Source organism: Malaclemys terrapin, chromosome 2, assembly GCF_027887155.1.
Source record: "Malaclemys terrapin pileata isolate rMalTer1 chromosome 2, rMalTer1.hap1, whole genome shotgun sequence".
Lineage (NCBI taxonomy): Eukaryota > Metazoa > Chordata > Testudines > Emydidae > Malaclemys > Malaclemys terrapin.
The window spans coordinates 77723394-77743132 of NC_071506.1; the positions used below are offsets into that span (position 1 = coordinate 77723394).

General features: G+C 40.8%; 1 protein-coding gene across 1 annotated transcript; it reads left to right on the top strand.

The window, feature by feature from the left end:
* The first annotated feature begins 14411 nt into the window (after positions 1 to 14411).
* LOC128832383 (40S ribosomal protein S15a-like) lies at positions 14412 to 14848 on the top strand. Its single transcript, XM_054019711.1, is given in 2 exon segments — positions 14412 to 14519; positions 14521 to 14848. Coding segments are annotated over 2 exon segments (393 nt in total). The 3' UTR covers positions 14806 to 14848.
* Positions 14849 to 19739: the final 4891 nt, after the last annotated feature.

Genomic DNA, 19739 nt, shown 5'->3' on the forward strand with positions numbered 1-19739 from the left:
TCTGAGATGTAATGAAGGTCATTGTCATCAAGATTATATATTTATCTAACTGTATAGGAAGGGAGAAAAGAAGCACCTATCCTAAACTGTAGGCACCCTGACAACTATTTAAACCACAACCACGCCCACAGATAAAATTATCATCAACCTTTACCACATATAGCATCAATTAATTAGACCCTACTGCAAAGGAAATGAGAAAAAAACCCCACATTAGTGTCTCAGAAATCACATTTCACCCCCAATCTACACCTGCTGAAGTAATGGACACACTGATTGCACTATGGGATAGCTGCCTAGTTTTCCCAGACTGCGCTGGGAAAACTCCGGTAGGCAGCCAGATAGTTGTGGACTGACAAATGCAGATTTACACACAATAGGACTAATTTGCAGGGAGAACACATTGAATCATCTTTGCTATAACTTGGTCACATGGCTATGTGAAAACCAAGTTACATCAAATGTCACTCCGGCTGTAGCGTAGATGGAACTATATCCAGTTGAAAAGATAGATTTATCCTTATCAATTTTAGTAAAAGGTAGTACTTGTGAAAGATACCAATGATGGCACTGGAAGCTAAAGTCCTCTGTTTATTCACAGAACAAGTACTGCACAGGAAGTAGTTGTGTAAGTTTCCACATACTGGCATCACTGAGCCTCAGACTGTTCTAGAGGGGCCAGCACAAGGATGAAAAGAAATGAGTCTGATTGTAATATTCAGGGAATGGAAACAATATATGGGATGCTTGATATTTTACCTTAACAATTTACACAACATAATCTAGAGAAGATGGTGGTGTTAATAATAGTTTCAAGTGCAGTTAGAATCAAGCTGGAGTCCCCTTATTTACTAATAATGGTATGTTGATTTGATTTAAATCTTGGAAAACATCTCAATATTGAAAAGAATGTGTAATAGTGACAGGTGCGAGCATAGCCATAATTGAGAGTTTGGTCCTTTAAGAAGAGGAAACCCTGGAAAATATAATCTCCAGGAGGGATTGTTTGGGGTCATAGGACTCTGTGGAGTATCAAGTGATTGGTCAAGTCTATATAAGAAGGAACTTGTGACCTAGTGGAGAAGATAGGGACTGGAAGTATGATTTAATTTTGGGATCTGCATTGTAATAAGCAGGAAGGTTGGTGAAATGGTGTCTGGAAAAGGCTGGGGGTACTAGGGAATGGATGGAGATAGAATTTAAGAAGAGGGCTAGACAGGATAGTGTAGAGTATGTAAACAGAATTTATTCCCATACTTATTTAGGGCTCTAGACTTGGACTTTCAGTGAGGGTGGGAGGATGTTCTCTTTCCATGGCCTTTGCCCAAAGGGCAAATGGCCTGCTGAGCCCAGGAGGAGACTGGATGAGGAGCTGTAGCCCAGTGAAGGAGAAGACGCTGTGTGATCCTGTGAGAATGCACACTGAGCAAACCATGAAAGAACTATGTAGCCTGAGAAAGGTGGGAAGATAAGCTTGTTTCCACTAGACTTATTTTGTTAACTCTAGAAGGGGTGGACTTTTGTAACATGGTGTCACAGGAGGACTAGCCCTTCAAGGCAAGCTGGGCTCAACCTCGCCTGTGACCTAGCAGTTGTTCCTTAGTCTTGCCTATGAGCTAACAACTTAGTGTTATCTAGTGAGCCCAGCTGGGTGTGGTGGAACTTAATTAGAATGACTGACCCCAGCTGTAGATGATCAGAGAGAGAACTGATTAAACAGAGCTGAACTCAGTCAAGGGAGGAGACGCAGGAGAGAGGAACAAAGGGCCTGGGGAAATCAAGCTGGAAGACCCACAGGGAGCAAGACAGACTTCTGTTGGGGTGCTCTGAGCTAGGGTCTACAGGGAGATCCCTGAGGGAAGGTGACAGAATCTCTGGGGAGGGGAGACAATGGGGGGGAAACCTGCTAGGAGGAAGTAGTGTGGGAATTTTTTGCAGAGCCCAGGAGTAGTGGCCAAGAGGCAGAGAACTGCAGTGTAGTCCAAGAGGGCAGAAGAATTAGTATTTGGAAATTTGTTTCTGACTTTCAGCTGGTCCTTTAGTTAGTCTGAAAGGGGATTGAACTTTTAAGGCTTGGACAGAAATGACAGAGACAGGCCATCATGTCATGGGGCCAAGGAAGTGGTCACCAGATGGGGGGAGAGGGTAGAAGTGAAGATCACTGCAATGCTACAAACTGATGCCAGAGGGTGGTACTGCAGTAAAAGCAACTGCCCACACCTGGGAAATGGGCCAAGTTGCCTTAGTGATTCAACAGTACTGACAGTCAGAGAGCCACTGAGGGATTCAGGAAGTTGAAGAGGGGACTCCGAGGCATGGAGCAAGAGGTACCAAAGTGAACTCCTCAGAGACAGCAAGAATTCAAGTAAGTAAAACTCACTTTACCAGCTTTATCTAACATAAATGATATTGTCAGTTTTGAAGTAAGACAAAACCATCCAGTAGACAATCAAAATGCTGTATGTGAATTTACAATGCTAATTATGCTTTTAATGGCATAGTCTCTCTTCGAGCTTCTCTGTGTGCAGCCTTTAGAGTGATGTAGCATGTTCCTTCTGATGTGGCCATCCCACAGAACTGGTTACTGCGAAAATAGGGTACGTGGCCATGACTAGGTGCTGGTCTGCCCCACCTTAACTCTTTGGAGTTCTGTTCCTTCTTCTTGTGCAGGCTGCACAAGAGACAAGGAAAATCAGGTACATCTTTAGTCTAAATTCTCTGGCAATGCTTACTGTAGAACAGCCTCCCCACCAGAGGAGCCATCGTGCTTGCTAGGGTGTCTTTGAAAGATTTGATTTTCAATCTTACCCTTACCAATATGGATATTGGGACCTGTAGCCTAATGCTAAATCTCCCAGAATTAAACCCATCTTCAAATCCTAAAACTATCATAATCTGATGGTGGGCCTTCAGGACTCTAGCCTCTTCCTCCATGGAAGCTGTCTGCTTGGCACAGACCTGCCAGATTGGCTCCAATCCACTGGCTTGCTGATTTGGGTTTGGGAGCAACTAGTCTTTATGTACTGATGTGTGCTTGAATGTTTCATAATTCTGTCATGTTCTGATCAGCTGGATGTCCATCCCAGGCAGTCATGCCCATTTAGAGATTGGCCATGCCTCCCTCTGCTGTATCCTCCATTGTTCTCGTAATGGTTGGATTCTTCTGCCTAGCAGATGCGTGTCCAAAATTCACTTCAAACGAGAATGCTTTCAAGTTAATTTGCCAGCCTGGGATTTCCAGATAATTTCTGTTCTCAGTCCAAATGCCCTGAAGATTCCCTTTTTGTAGAGTGTAGGCATGGGTGGCTTTTCTGCTTTTTTGGCAGCTCAGTCTGTTTTGTTTCCTCCTGGAGTTGCTTTCAAACAACTCCTTAGGATTTTCCTTTACAGGGTCTTTGAAATGTTGACAAGCATTGTTCCAGTCTTACAATTTACAATTTGGCACTTTAAGAATCATTTTAGTAGTCTCTTTACCATGCAATAATCATTTATAATACACAATGCAGTGGAGAGAAAACAAAAGGCACTGAGCACCCTTAAACTCCAATTCAATGATGGGAAACTGAAAGCTGTTAATGTCCCTCAGGATCCGGCCTCTAGAGCCTGACTCTCCACTGCCATGGCACCTTTAGGGTATGTCTACGCTGCAGTCAGATGTGTGAATCCGGGACATATAGGCATATGCAAGCTAGCTTTATTCTATGAGTGAAGATATGGCAGTGTGGACTTCAGCATGGCCTGTACAAGCCCTCCTAGGTACTCACTCAGACAGCTAGCCTGCACTCAAGCCCATGCTGCCACAGCATCATTGCTAGGTTAAAGCTAGCTCGGGTCTGCCTACATGTGCTGTAACCTCATCTCTGCCCCCATTTACCTCCGATAGCAGTGTGGAAATACCCATAGTCTTTTTTTTTTTTTTTTAACCTGTGCAAATTGCACGCAACTGGAGAATTTCACTTGGTAACATTTTATGCCCAATTTCCACAGATGTCAATAATTTTTCAAGGTGAAAGGCAGTGAAGAACAGATCCATACAACAGTGGACTTGGACTTTTTTTCATCTTTGCCTTTTGTACCTAGACAAGGCCCAAGATGAAAGCTTGAAGTGTTTTCACCTACCCTATATATATTGCACCAACTGCATCATTTTCATTTTAACTACAGGGCTCTGATCCTCAGCTGATGTAATTCTGCATAGTTCCATTGATTTTAAATGGACCTACCCCGCTTTGTATCAGCTGAGGTTCTGGCCTCAGTGGTCTAATTTAAATACAAAACACCAGAAAATAAAATACATGGTCTCCTAGTGGTTTGTAGCTCAGTCTAACCAACCTCTATCCAAAATATTATTTAAACTATGAAAAACATATGTACATATAATATAGCAAACTCACAGCATAATTCAATGGTTACAGTATCTTTCACAGATTTGGATAATAAAAGCATTTTATCCATATGAAATGTTTCTGCACTTGGAAAAGTTCAGACCCATAATTATCCTCTCGTGCAGTTTCGCTGGAGATAGCAATGCTGGAAATTATAAGGTAGATGGGGCATAAGCGTGTTTATCACCATTCTCTGAGCTTGTGCCTTGCCTATGCTACAACTTCCATCTTTGCTACCGTCACGGAATGGCATAAGAGGGAAATTTTGGGGCTGTGATTTCTCCCGCTCCCCCCTTTCCACCCTCCCCGGAGCATATGTTAGGGGTGTAGAATATTTAGTAAAACTCCTGAGCTTTAATCTATTTCCTGGTTTAAAGGAAAGATTAGAAAACGAGTGGCTTTGAAAGGTGACAAATTGGGACCAGGTGACACTTAATAGACTAAACATCAAGACAAACAATTCTGAATGTAAAAAGCAACAGAGGGTCCTGTGGCACCTTTAAGACTAACAGAAGTATTGGGAGCATAAGCTTTTCATGGGTAAGAACCTCACTTCTTCAGAAGAAGTGAAGTTCTGAAGAAGTGAGGTTCTTACCCACGAAAGCTTATGCTCCCAATACTTCTGTTAGTCTTAAAGGTGCCACAGGACCCTCTGTTGCTTTTTACAGATTCAGACTAACACGGCTACCCCTCTGAATTCTGAATGTGTTCACACCCAAGTATTGATGCACCAGAAGCAGGACTATTGATTTTTTTTGTTTTCCTTTATTTGTTCCAGCCATCCAGTTTCCTTATCCAGGCTTTCTTAAAATGAATTGAATTTTTAGGGGTTCCCATACAACAAAACCTCTATAAATTAATGTAGAAATACACTAACTGTATACCTGACAACATGGGCCCAGACCTAGCATACCCATGCTAATAGCACTTAGGATAAATTTTACAAACAAGAGATTTCTTAAATTAGATTATGACCTTATATGCAGTTCCTCACTAGAACTATTTTAGGGCCAATTGCTTGCTTTAGGAGGAAAGTTTAGTCTCCATGTCTACTAAGCCACATTTTGCTCTGTTACACTGATGTAAATCTACTCCATGGAACACCTCCAAAAAATAGTTCTCCTCTTTCTCCACCTTAGCACCTCTACTTTTTTTCCATCAGCTTTGGAATGATCACTGGAAGGAAAAAGCTTGAAAAGCATTGAACAAGGCATTGAGGCAAGACTCCATGCCTCTGGACTGAAGGAGGCAAGGACTGCAGGGGAGTTTTGTGGGACGAGCTATTGACAGCATTGTCAGTACTCCTGTAGCTCTGCTTCTGGAACCAGTAGGTGACTAGCTATCCCAGAACGTTTGTCTGACTGGCCAAGTTTGAAATATAAATACTTTTATTAGTATTAAGTAGTTTGGGGCGGGTTACAATTACTCTGGTATATTTAGTTATGAATGCTGACACATTGACAGGCCGTATTGAGCTTGAGAGTAGTTCTACTCGGCACTTATTGTGTAGTATTGCTTTTTCATTCAGAGATCTCCAGGTGTTTTACAAAGGACATATATATATATATATATATATATATATATATTCTACAGAGGGGTAAACTGAGGCAGGTAGATGTGACGTGACTTGCCTAAGGTTACAGGGGGAACAGACCCAGGTATTGAAAATCTCCTGATAGTCCACAGCACTATTCTCTGGACCTTGGTGCCTATTTGGATGACACATTGAAAGGACCAGGTCTGGGGTGGTGACAAGGTTGGCTCAAGCACTCCTGTTTAGTGTATGATCAGGTTTTAAGAGCATCCCCCATTCTGCGTTTGAAAAACTTTAATGCTACAATGACAGGTTTCAGAGTAGCAGTCGTATTAGTCTGTATCCACAAAAAGAAGAACAGGAGTACTTGTGGCACCTTAGAGACTAACAAATTTATTTTTTCATGAGGTTGATTTGTTAGTCTCTAAGGTGCCACAAGTACTCCTGTTCTTCTTTTAATGCTACAATGTTTCTCACCACTAGGGTGACCAGATGTCCCGATTTTATAGGGACAGTCCCAATTTATTATTTTTTTTTCCTTATATAGGCTACTTTTATTCCCCCACCCCCTGTCCTGATTTTTCACACTTGCTGTCTGGTCACCCTACTCACCACATATAGATGCAGATGGATGGATTTTTGCTCACACAAAAGAGCAATGGGTATGCGCTCCTTTAAGTGCCTCCGTGGACCTGTCATTCATGAAATGTAGGGGAGATTAAATGTTTATTTTTAATGTTGCTCTTTTAAAACCCCTAATTTAAAAGGGGGCAAAGAAGGTGAACAGAAACTTGAATCAAAATGGAATTGGGCAGAAAGCAGTGCAGAGATTGAAAACTAACAGTGTGTTTAAAACTGAGACCCTGGGATGTTGAGAGCCCTTTGCAATGAATCAAGAGCCCAAAGAATATTCTTCAGTCTATGATCCCTAACTCCATTTGTAATGTATTGTCCTAAGCCTCAATCTGAAAAATCATTTTAAGAACAAATACTGGAGTAGCTTTTCTTGTCACTGCTAGTATATTTAGTCCAAGAAATTGGGTCAGTGTACTTCTTATTTTCTTTCCATTCTATTAACTCGCCAATACCCTGGCAAAGTTCCAAGCATTCTGGGTCCCAGTCCTGATTTCATAGAAATTAAACAAAAAACAAACAAAAACCCCACACCAATGGAATAAATGGTCTGTGGATGGCTCAGCTGACATAGCCACAGGCAGGAGATGACTGGTGCTACAGCATATTATCCACAGAGCTAGCCAGACCATAGATTTTGTTGTTTTATATTTCACACTGGCAACCAAGTCAATCGGTTGTTGCAATCAGTGCTAATGCTGCAGGGTAAAAACAAAAAAACAAAACAACAAAGCTGGAACGGCAGAAGCACTGGCTGGTGCTGTGAATACACACCGAGCAGCAGTGTAGGTATAGACTGCCAGTGCCTAGATCAACTAATCAATCCCTGATACTTTTTTCATTTTATTGTGTGAGTACCAGATTGTGGCCAGTAAAATTAGTCATTTGCGGAGGGCAATGCCCCATGAAATAGATTAGCTCATGAAAGGGAGACTCTGCAGAACAGTACTGTGTGTGCAAGAGAAATAAATAACAAGACTGATGGCTCTTGAAACACTAGTTCTTTGAAGATTTTGGAATCTTCTTTCTTCCACAGTTCTCTTGGCATATGATTATATAATCATACAATCTTACTATGGAGGAGGGGGGAAACATGCACCTATTCATGGCATAAAGATATTCTGCATAAATGGGTTTGAAAAATTAAGAAGTAATTGGCTTCAGCTGGATTAAAACAAATGCACTTTGGCATCCCATAATACTTCAGGGCAATGTGTGAGAATTGTAGCTTTTAAAATTTTTCTTCACCCAAATGACTCTTAATTTTCCAGAGAACTAGAGCTGAGAAGATGTCAAATTTAACAGTATTAATAAATTAGCGATGGGCAAAGGTCAAAGGTCTGGTGGTTCAGTTTGGGTAAATTTCACCACATGTGGATGCCGTGGTCTGCACATCATGTTGCAATCCATAATGCTGTTGCATGTTCCCAAGAGGAGCCTGAAATACTGCCAGCAGTGCTGATCAATCCAGACTGGGAGTGACTGGATGTAGGGGTGTGACCATAGCCAGGTTCCTCTTCTCCATTTTTTCACATCAGTAAGCACCAGACTTCAAGCTGTAGCTTTCTGGGTAGGCATAAGGCTTCCAGCTACTGCCAGTAGAATGTTTGAAGGGGGAGGTGCATGTCCCATTCCAGGTGCAACCCAGACCAGTGAGGGGTTGTCACCACCTGCCCTGCAACCCTAAGCTCCCAACCTGGTCCTCTCACAAACAGCCTTCCAGCATGCAGGTCACAGCCTGAGTGTCTGTGTATAGCTGTAGCCCTGGTCCCGCAGCTCACACCCCAGCAACCTCTCAGCAACACATCACTCGGGCTTCCACCAGCCTTGCTTACTACTTGCAGGATGACCCCAATCTTGACTTTTCCCCAAAACATGTTTTTTCTCTGCCCAGCGCTTTCCTGGACTGTTCAGACACTGAATAGTCCGTCACCCCTGTAAAGGGTCAATATTCAACATTTTGCTGCTTTAATTGGAGTTACCAAGCAGTTCATTTTAGACACAACACTAGAGTAGTTTAGATTAAAAATGTTTATTTAACTACAAGAGGTTTTAAATGAGAGCAAGCATAAGGTATTAAAGTCAGAAATGGTTACAAAACCGATAAAGAGAAAACACTTCCTAGCAGCTAAAACTTAACAAGCTAGATTTGGTTCAAGGTAAAATCCTTACCAGGTGTTCCGAGCAACATGGCTGACTAAATCCTCAAATCAGGACCCCTCCTGGTTCCTTTGTCTTAGGTGAAGGAGAAAGAGAGAGCTTGGGGTTTTCTGCCCCTCTTTTATAGTCCAGTTAACCTTTGAAGTGGATTCTTTTGATTGTTACCCCTCAAAGCAACATTTATTGAAACAGTAATGAAGGTGACATGGACTCTGGTGGTGAAGGATGTTTGTTCTTCTCACCTGTGTTCGCTAAAATGCAAATTTGCTTTGTCTCCTGACAGCTCTTCTTCCTCCTATCTTGCGGACCCTGTTTACTACTTGTATGTAAATTGAGGGAAACACACATTTCTTCTGCTTGCATTTCTTCTTTCAGGATACTTCTGCCTGGGCAGGGCTGTCTGGTTTTGAACATGTGCTAAGAACATCATACAGGGGGATTTCATAACTTTACATATAATGTTGCTACATACATTTCACCTTGATATTATTGGCCTGGGAGTTAGTTCTCAAATGATACCTTTACAAGACATATTTTGTACAAAGATGATTACACTAGGGTGTGAATAAAGGGGTGTTTTCAGTCACAGTGCATCACATAATTATGTACAACCTCAGCTTTAACTGAGCCCTAATTAACTAAGCCTCTGAGCACTTCTAAGAGGTAAGTAACCTTGTTTTGCCTTTGGCACAAGGCTCAGATCCTCAAAGGCAGGTAGGTGCCCAAATCCTATACATTTCAATGGGGAGGTAGGTGCCTAAATTCCTTTGAGGATGTGGGCTAGACTAGAGTAACTTGTCCATGATCTTTCAGCAAGTCAGTGTCACAGCTGGGAATAAAACCTAGAATTCTTGACAGCTGGCCCTGTGCTCTAACCACTAGATGACACTTCCTCCCAAGGGAGAAAAACTTGTATTCTTACAGTTAATAAACCCTAGACTTTTATACAATCTTGTCAGATCCTCACAAACAATAAACTTGAAGCTTTACAAAATGGAGAAAAATAAATCCTATTGAAACATGCATAGCATATGGAAACGAAACTGCAGGGAAGCCTGAGGGAACTGAGAGAACATATCCCATTGTTATTAGAGTAAAAGATGACTGTAGCAGTGTTCTTATGTATAGTCTTTTACTTACCACAGTGCTGTCTCAGTCATTCTGTTCAAAGATGTAAAGCACATCACAATCGCTAATGAACATTTCCTCTAAAGAGACAGGGAAGTGTCGTTATCCTTATTTTACAGGTGGGGATCTGAGTTAGAGAGAGAGATTCCAGGCCATAGACCAATAATTATATTGAATAGTACTTTACTCCAGGATTAGTTCTGTATTTGATGGGATTATTCTTGGAATAAAGTACTATTCAGTGTGAATAAAGATATCTGAATCTGCTCCTAAATGACTCGCCTAAGGTCAGTCTCTGGCAAGGCTTGGAGTAAAACTCAGACTTTCTGAGATCTCTCATCAGAAAAGAATTACAATCAGGAACTCAATGGCAGTAATCAAACAGAAGTGATTATAGGGAGGGCAGAACACATGGAAAAGTAAGAGAAAATTGGACAGGACTTGGAACAAGTAAGAGATAAAGAGGGGTTATTGAATAAAACCTGTAGATAGAATTCCTGACCTATTTATGCCAATTTGATTAAGAAGGGGAGAATAACCCATAAAGTAGGATAAAGATAGCTGACAACTGATTATGGAAGGGTAATTGTTGACACCAGTGAGCCTCTCAAGTGGGGTATGCTCAAAGGAACATTGCTTTGTTTTTTAAAATCAGGCTTTTTCTGTGAGCCATATTAAGAATGATTCTGCCACACTGATTAAGGGTACGTCTACACTGCAATTTAAAAACCCATGGCTGGCCTGTGCCAGCTGACTTGGGCTCACGGGGCTCGGGCTAAGAGTTGTTTAATGGCGGTGTAGACATATGGGCTTTGGTGAGGTAAGACCCAGATTTGGCGCATTTAGAGCAGCGCCTATGGAATAAAGGTCACAATATACAGTACCACCCCAAGTACAGATATCAACATGGTAGATGACTCACCTCCCTAGCACATGAAAACTTTGTGCTATCACTCACCCCATCCATGTTTGTACCTGCAGTCCAAGGTTGAGGTCAATAAAATGGCAGTGTAACACAGCGAATACTCACAGGCTGACTGGCTACACAATGGCTGACTTTTAAATTAATAGAAGTCTGAGGTTTTTCTGAATTACCAGATCCATTAGTCTTTACGAGCAGAGTGCCTTCTTTCCTAGAATGTAGAGAAGTAGTAGAAGGAAAGATTATATTTACTAAATAGTTTACCAAAAATTTTTCATTTCTGTTTTTTTATCCTAACAGAACTCTCCCAATTCACTCGTACAGAAATCTGGAGATCTTGGATCACGCAAGCTGTGTCTAGTAGAAATTAAGCTACTAAAATAAGCTATGAGTAAAACTTTAAGGTGCAAATTATTGTATGCTGAACATTGATTTGAACATCTCACAGTTTGACACAGCTCTCTGTAAAGAAATCAACACAGTACTGAACACTGTTGCCTGGAATTTAATATTTGGCTGTAATGCGTAATATGTCACTTTAATTCCAAATAGAGCTTATATTTAATAACCATACTTCGTTTTAGTTTTCACAAAATAAAAAAGAAGCTACAAGTGTTCAAAGTGTTCAAGTGAAACAGCTCTTTACATTCTGTCAGTTACAGCTATAATTAGGAACTTCTAAAAGTACTTACCCAGAGATGACTGTATTTCATTGGTGAGTGAAGTGTTTTCTATAATAGCCTTCACTTTCTATAGAATAGAGCCATACAAAATATTCGCAGTGGAACTGAAAACACTCCAGATTTCTCCCTTTTTGAGGTTGTGAAGTTTCCACACCAGCATGTTTCTTGCATAACGTTTCACATTCATGAAAACTTCAGCAATAATGGGCACAATCTGTTTCCCATTGCCTGTGCACCTGCAGAAATTTCCATACAGCTTTTATGATGCATTTTTGAGTCACTGGTTGGATTGGCAGGAATTGATCACATGATTTAATTAATATAGATCCTTTCTCTAAAACAGGCTTGTGCTTTACTTTAAACATGTGACCAGTCCTATGGACTTCAATGATACTTGTGCATAAAGGGAACCATGTTCATAGATAATTGTAGGAGCAGGACCATATTCTATTCAGATTTTTATACCATAGTATTAGTTCTAGTGCCCTGATTAGATGAGCATTTCTTAGCTTTTTCAGCAGAGTTTTTTTAGCATTGTTTTCTTAGCTAGTTTCCAATCTGGCAGCTCTGAAGCATATGAGAACTGTTACCTCAAACTTTATCTATTTGCAGTCTAAGTAAAAATTAGAGCTAATATTACAGCAGTGGGAGTGCTACCAGAGGTGGGTCATACACCTTTGACTTCAGTGGGACCAGGAGTTCACCCTAATGTCCCCATATCGTACCCCAGTGGACACAGACTCTGATAGTACTTTCAGTGATGCCAAAAAAGGCTTTATGCTGCCATGGAAAGTAGGAGTGTAACAAGATATTGACCCTTCTTTCAGGTTTCTGAGCACTTAAATGCAGCTAGCAAAACCCTTCCAAATGTGTTTAGCTCATCTCTTGTGCCAATCCCATTGCCATGACATTACCTATGACTGAAATTCCACTGATTTCAATGGGATCATAATTTCACCCTCTGTACAACAACTTATCTGGTAAGTACCCCCTGGCTTGTTAAATAGCACAATAAAGAGTCACGTAGCACAAGCTGCCAGTTCTTCTTGGGTAACTTTAGTTTGAGTTAACCTGTGCAATACTACATTTATTGGCTGAGTGTCAAAGGAGTATTTACATCTAATGCAGAGAGCGATATTAATGGAACTCTAAGGCTTGGACTTAAATCCACAGAAGTCAGAACATTTAGAGTTATGGCCCCAAAGTAACTTGTCCCTTTTGCAGTTATGTACTCTAACAAAATATAGGTCTCTTGTTACATGGTCACTCTTATTAGTTGGCAATGACTGATTCTACAAATGTAGACTAACTATGAGGAAGGGCATACAAAATATCACCTACAGTAATTTTACCACAGTTATGTGTCTTTGGGGGTTTTGGGTAGAAATGTGAGACAAATCTGAAAGGGACACTGTCAACCTGAAAAGCTGAAATTTATAGTAAATGCCAAGCAGCTTTCTTCAACTTGGAGCAGATGATGGATCTATAAAGTTTCCTCTTAAAAAAAAAAAAAAAAAATCCATTATTTGGATCATCACCCCTGTTTTGGACCAAAGCAAGTTAACAATATCATTTGAAGTGAAGTGGTCTTTGCAGGTGTCATTCATTACATTTTACATCTTAGATCAAAGTCTGTGCCTTTACTTTTTGATTGTTTCAGTGTGAGTTGTTTCTCCCTCAGAGGCATCATGAATAAGTGTTGCTGGCATACAGGAAGAAAGCACTTTAGCGAGGCAGTAAAGTTGCATTTCACATGGCTAAAAGCATTGTCCACTCTTTCTGAATCATAAAGCACAACAATCCCAATTGCATGGCATGTAGCTTCTTTATGAACAGGATTTAATCCTCTATGAAAGCTCCATAACTTGTTTTACTTATCAGACCCCTTATTAATTATAGCGGCTTGGAGCAGACACAGTGTCTGCTTTTACTTTTATGTTCATTTCGAAACTGCTTCAGGAAAGTTAAAAATGTCACAAGTTCCCCTATAATGACCTCACAGCTTTACATATGACAAGGCACAATAACTCACTACAGTAAATTAAACTACAACAAAGCTCCTCAACTTGCTCTCAAGCAGAAATATCAAAATGTTAGCATGTTTTTCAGCCCATCATTCCCACTTAGAAATATAGGCAGTTCAGGTGCCATCCTATATTTGTGTTGCTTCTAAGTTCTAGGACACATTCTTTCTGTTTTTCAAAAAGGGTATGGGGCAACCTCTAAACACCTGATTATAATAGAGACAGGGAACTTCAACTGTTCCTACTGAATTCTGGGTGGGATGGGGGGAAAACTGAGTGATTTCCTGAACAAAAATGTTAGGATAAGCCTCAATATGGGAGCTTCCCAGTTCTCTCAAGATGTCCAATGGAGGTACTGGGTGTTCAAAATTAGATGGAGAAGGCCTTAGCAAAAAGCAGTTATCCCATTTCATGCCAGTAATTGCTAGTACATTAGTGGCCAGCAGTGCATTTTCTGCTAGTAAACCACAGTAATCATGGCATGAAGGAATTGACCTAAATACGGTTTCCCAAATTAAATCGTGGAAGTTTACAGATCAAGATTCATAGTGGGTTTGCTAAACCTCTACAATAAAAGGTGCTAAAAACAAATGCAGACCATGGTCCAAATCCTCAAGTCTTTACTTACTTTTCTTTCAGGACTTACTCAGGTATATCGTGCAGCAACATCAGTGATTTTTAGCCTTTTGTAAACTACATGACTCAGAAATCCAACCGGGATGTAGCAGAGCACACAACAGTGTAATAGGGAATGTGGGCTAAGGACGATGAATCCTTTCTGTACTGAAGTGATAAGAGATTTCTAATGTCCAATCGGAGCAGCAGACAGAACCTTGGTTCTTAAGGTCACATTGGAAAGACCCTTCACAAGGTATTCTGCATGACACTCAATCCATCTGCCTGTGATAAAGCTTTTTTCTGCCATCTTGCTGCACCGGCATCATGGTGTGCATGAATGTTCTGGCCGCCGCCCTTAAGAGCACCAACAATTCAGAGAAACATGGAAAACGCCAAGTTCTCATTTGACCGTGCTCTAAAGTAATCCTGCGTTTTTTTAACTGTGATGATGAAGCATGGTTACATTGATGAATTTGAGATCATTGATGATCACAGAGCTGGGAAAATTGTTGTTAATCTCACAGCCAGACTGAACAAGTGTGGTGTAATCAGTCCCAGGTTTGATATTCAGCTGAAGGACCTGGGAAAGTGGCAGAATAACCTTTTGCCTTCACTTCAGTTTGGGTACATAGTGCTGACAGCTTCCGCTGGCATCATGGACCATGAGGAAGCAAGGCGAAAACACACAGGAGGCAAAATCCTGGAATTCTTTTTCTAAAACTTGTAAAACAGGCATACTAATAAATTGTTCAAATGGGGAAAAAAAATAAAGAGCTGAGTTAGGAATTGGCATATCACAAGGATGGACAACCCTATAAAAACCTACATATCTAGACAGATAACCCTGCTGGGATTTCAACCTGTAGTACCCTAATGTCATGCAAATAAATATGGAAATCTTCCAAAAATCAAAGTGGCTCCCTTTTCTTTTTTTATAGAATCACTGGAACCCGCCCAAGAGGGAGGAAATGGCATTTGTTGGAGAGCAAGTTTCATTAAAATGCATAGCACTGATGCTGTTTCAGTAGACGCAGACTGGATCTATTACTAGGAAATACTTACTATTGCCAATTGTGTGGTAGAGGAATTGCATTCTGATTTTAAAAATCCTTCCCTATTGATCTATCTTTATCACTACGCATGCTTTCATATGTCTCTAATCTATAAACGGCATTAAATGCCCACTTCTTATTATTGTTAACAGGAGTTCTGTGCCTAACGTCCTGTGTGCCATTCCGAAAACATACCCCCTGAATTGTCTCATGTGTTGTCATAATGAAGCAGACTGAACAGCTTTGAATTTTTGCATTTGTAAATATGCTGTGGATGTGGTGGTTGCAGCACAATGAGTAGTTCTGTCAAATCGTTTATTTTTCAAAGCAGGACAGTCACAGTGGCCTCATTTTGGCAACTCTTGGCTGTTATGTTATGACATTCTAAAAACAGAAGTATTTTAACATATGGATTTCTACAGTGTGGGAAAGCTGTCCCTTGCATATCAAGACTCTTCCAATTAAACTAAATCACTCGTATGCTCCATTTAAACTTCATATAAACTCTACTTATGGGTTTCTTCATTATCCTCACACTGATGTTGCATAATGAACAAATGGCAGGTAACAACAGGAGTGGCACCAGGACTCTAACCACTTGGAGCCGTTTCTACATATGAATGGTGGACAGGAGGAAACTTCTTTCAGAATTCTAACACATGAGAGGAAACTAAACTTGCTGTCATCCAGTACATAAATACAATTTAAAAATAAATAAATAAAAAGTGGGCCATGTCAGGAATTAAAGTAAAAACAAGTGTGTACTCTCCATCCCCTGAAAAATCGTGCCTGCCTAGAGCATTATTAATTTACATCTTTTTTTAAAAAAAAAGAATTCATCAGTTTTGTAACATGATTCCTGTATCTTTGCTTCAGTTGGGGAAAAACTGGGTACATAGATGGCTAGTGATGAGCAAGATGTTTGATTCTCTACTGTTCATCTCTGTTCAAACTGTTGCAGGAGACAGGATATAAAATGTAAGTCATATTTAACACTTACAGTATGTCTTCAATTTAAAAAAAAAGTTGCTTATAGAAAATTTCACTAGGGACCAGACTTTGACACCCTTATTCATCTCGAGTAGCACTTCACTGCACAAGTAGCTCCACTGACTTCAATGGGACTATGCATGGTATCAACTTCAGAGTTTAGCCCTATAAGGTTAGCACGGTACTCGGTTGCAAAACTTTACACCACTGGAATATGTTTTTTTGGGTGGAAGTCATTCAAAGTAAACAAACAATTGCATGAAAATGCAGCGGTATAGACTTCCGAGTGACTATGCCTGTTTTACAATCTGAATGTTTATTGACATCTACAAATGGAGTAACTTTACATGCAGGTGCCAACTTTTTCTTCATTGTGAATTTACAATATGGAATTCCCTGTGACTGTTTCCTCTGAGAAATGAGTAGTTATGTGCTCTGTAAAATCTAGTGGTTGAATATCTTTTTGCTTTTGCAAGACCATAAAGGCATTTAAAATGAGTCGAACACAGGAGCTGTCAGTGACATTAGTTCAGTGTAGATCAATCTGTTGGCATTATCTCTATGCATAAATTCCTAGCACCACTTTTAAAGGAAAAAGGCAAGGAACCAATATACTTAAGCTGCCCTTCCCTCCACCCCCCCATCCCCAGTAGCAAAATCAGAGCTATTTTCTAACAGATGAACCAGGGAGCATGGGGGAAGTAGGTGGCTAATGGAAGGACCATATGAGCGGTAGATGGTCTCAAATGTGACAAAGCTGATCATTGTGTTGAAGGAGTCCGTTTCTTAAAGGAAGAGATGCTATTCTGAAGTGTTTTGGTGTCTCAAAGGGCAACTGTTCTAGTCTTATTTTGAGGGAGTTGCTTCTCACAAGTAGGGGAAGGTGCTGTCTCCAGCCGGGGTGAAGTTGATCTATGTAGGAAAAAGTACTCCCGCTTGCCTTCTCTCCTGGCTGTCCCCCAGGCACCCGGCTGTCCCCAGGTGGGGAAGATGAATGTTCAGACACTGCTAATGAGAGGGAGAGGATGCGTGTGTACACACTTAGATTACAGAGATTAGCCTCCAGTCATTAGCTTCTTCACAAACCCTGCTGCACAGCTCAGTGGCCCACATTATCTCATATGTATCTTGCTTGTTTGGGTTTTTTTTCCCCACTCAGATGGGGCAATGTCATGCTGAAAAATAAACTGCTTTATTCTACTGTATGCCTGTATCTGAGATCCCCTCATTAGCAAGTGTAAGCACCAGTCAGTCAAAGTTTTCCCAAATGCTTCTAAGCATCAGTTAAGTCACAGAATATTAATATCACATATGTCTGCTGCATCTCTATGGGATTTTTTGTAAAGAGAAAATGTTATTAAAGGAAATGCTGTAGCTTTTCTTGCATTTGTTCTGATACCATTTGGCAAGAGTCAGAACTGCTTCTTGTTTAATAATCAAATATATCTATCTAGAATCAGATGTTCAAAATGGGGGAAATAAAATGGGGACTGGATGGCTCAGGGGATTTGTAATAGTATGGAGCCTTTAACTTCTGAATCATTAATTCCAAACCACCTCTGTTTGGCCGTATGTGGTATGGCTGCCTCTGTGAACTGGGTTGGCACTTTCACTCCACTCTCAACGCCAGAAAAAAAACATCATCAGTATTAATGCCCATTAGTCCTCTTGTTGGCATCCTCATTCCAAAGCCCTGACCTTTAAAGGATCACTGAAGTTCTATGCAGATCTTGGAAGAATCACAGGCTGTCTTGGTTTAATCTATTTTGTGTGGAGACCAATAGATATGGGGAAAAGCCGTCTAACGCTTCTTTAAGACCGATCTATTCCACTAAATAATCAGAAGAGAGCTACTTCAAATTGCATGAGCAGAAAATGGAGGCTACAACCCTCGCTCCTAGAAGGATACAACATAGTAATGCACCTAGCCACTGAAACACAGATCCTCAGCTAGTTTAAACTGCAGTTAGAGGACGAGAGCTACTGTATCTTCAGAACAAACTCTGACTCCCTGGCCAAGTGATCCAAGAATAAGTGAATCTTGTTTAGCAATTTCTAAGAGCTGACTTCCATAAACTAATCCTTTCATGGATGTTGTACGTCTCATTCACAAGGCCTAAATTCACTTTTTAAAAATCACAGCGTTGGTAAGCAAGTTGATTTTTCAAGTTCCACCACAAAGATTTTATTTTACAACATGTACCAAGAAGGGTGCAAATCTAGACACAATTGGATTAGCAATCATCAAAAATGGGTTGAAAGAGGGGGGAGCTACCCACTACATTTTCAAATCAAATCTACAAAGAAATTTCATGTGCTCAAGGGCAATTCTAGTCATGCAAATCTAGGTAACTGAAACCCATGACTAATAAAAATTAGATTGGCTCAGAATTAATCATATGCAGCAGGAATGATTTGATTCATCCCGATCAGTTGTAAAATGCCTCTAGAGGGTTGGATTAACAGAAGAAATAGCCTTCTATCTCAAGGCTTGGGGGACAATATCCCACATAGGCAAACCGACAATAGAATACATTAGTATTGTTTGCTTTCTGGAGTGAAGGAGAAGGAATCAGAAATATGAAAATGTGACTGTTGAACTGTTGTTGTCCCCCCCCCCCCCCGCCGCCCTATTAAACTTATGCAATTAAAGTGGCGGTGGATGGTTGTTGATATGGTGGCCTAATCACAAAACAGGAGACCAAGGCTTCTGACTAAGCACCATCCATCCTTCCTTCCATCCCAATGCCCGTATTCTGCACCCACCGTTTAAGATGATCAGGAGTTGTATGCTCTGCCACTCACTCCCCCTATCTGTTATGCACTTAGTGACAGTGGACCAGGAGAGTGGGATGAGCATAATTTACAAACATAAAAATACTACAACGTATCGCCCGCTCCTTCTTATTTCTATAATGTTGGCTCATACACAACAGCAGCAATGATACATTTCATATTTACTAGGTTAATTAAATTTAGACACATTCTATGGAGTCTTTTTCCACAGCTATGAACCAGATCCTCAGGCCTCTGGCTAGCTGCATTGTGCTACTCAGACTGTATAAGGCAGCCAGTAATCTGCTCCAACAGAACACTAGAGGATTCTCCAGCAGTGAATTTTCCAGGCAATGTAAAGCAGATATAGCGGACTCTATGTTGCCCATTCAGGGTAGGGGGCATGTCAGGGGTAGGCAGGGGATTCAGGGGTGTGTGGCCAAAGTACTTTACACCCTGGTGATCCCTGACTAGTGAAATAATCTCAGTCCTTCCAGTGTAATTTAGGCAAGAATGATCCCAGCTTTGGGCAGAAATATTGCTTAGATACCTTTCCTACCCCCTCCCCCATTGAATCCTATGTCAAGTACAGATGTGTGTGGTTTTTTTTTTTTTAATTCAGTTCAGTGAGGCTTTTTAAGTATTGCCAAAGTGTAAGCACAAAACAGACTCTCAAGCTCTCTCTCTGAGTATGTCTACATTGCAATGTAACCCAAAGGTTAGTGGGACTTGAGTCAGCTGACCTCTGTTGGGGAAGCCTGGGGTTGAGCATCTATATTGTATTTTAACCCTAGGTTACGGCTTTTCTAACCGATGCTTGGCATCCACATTGCAG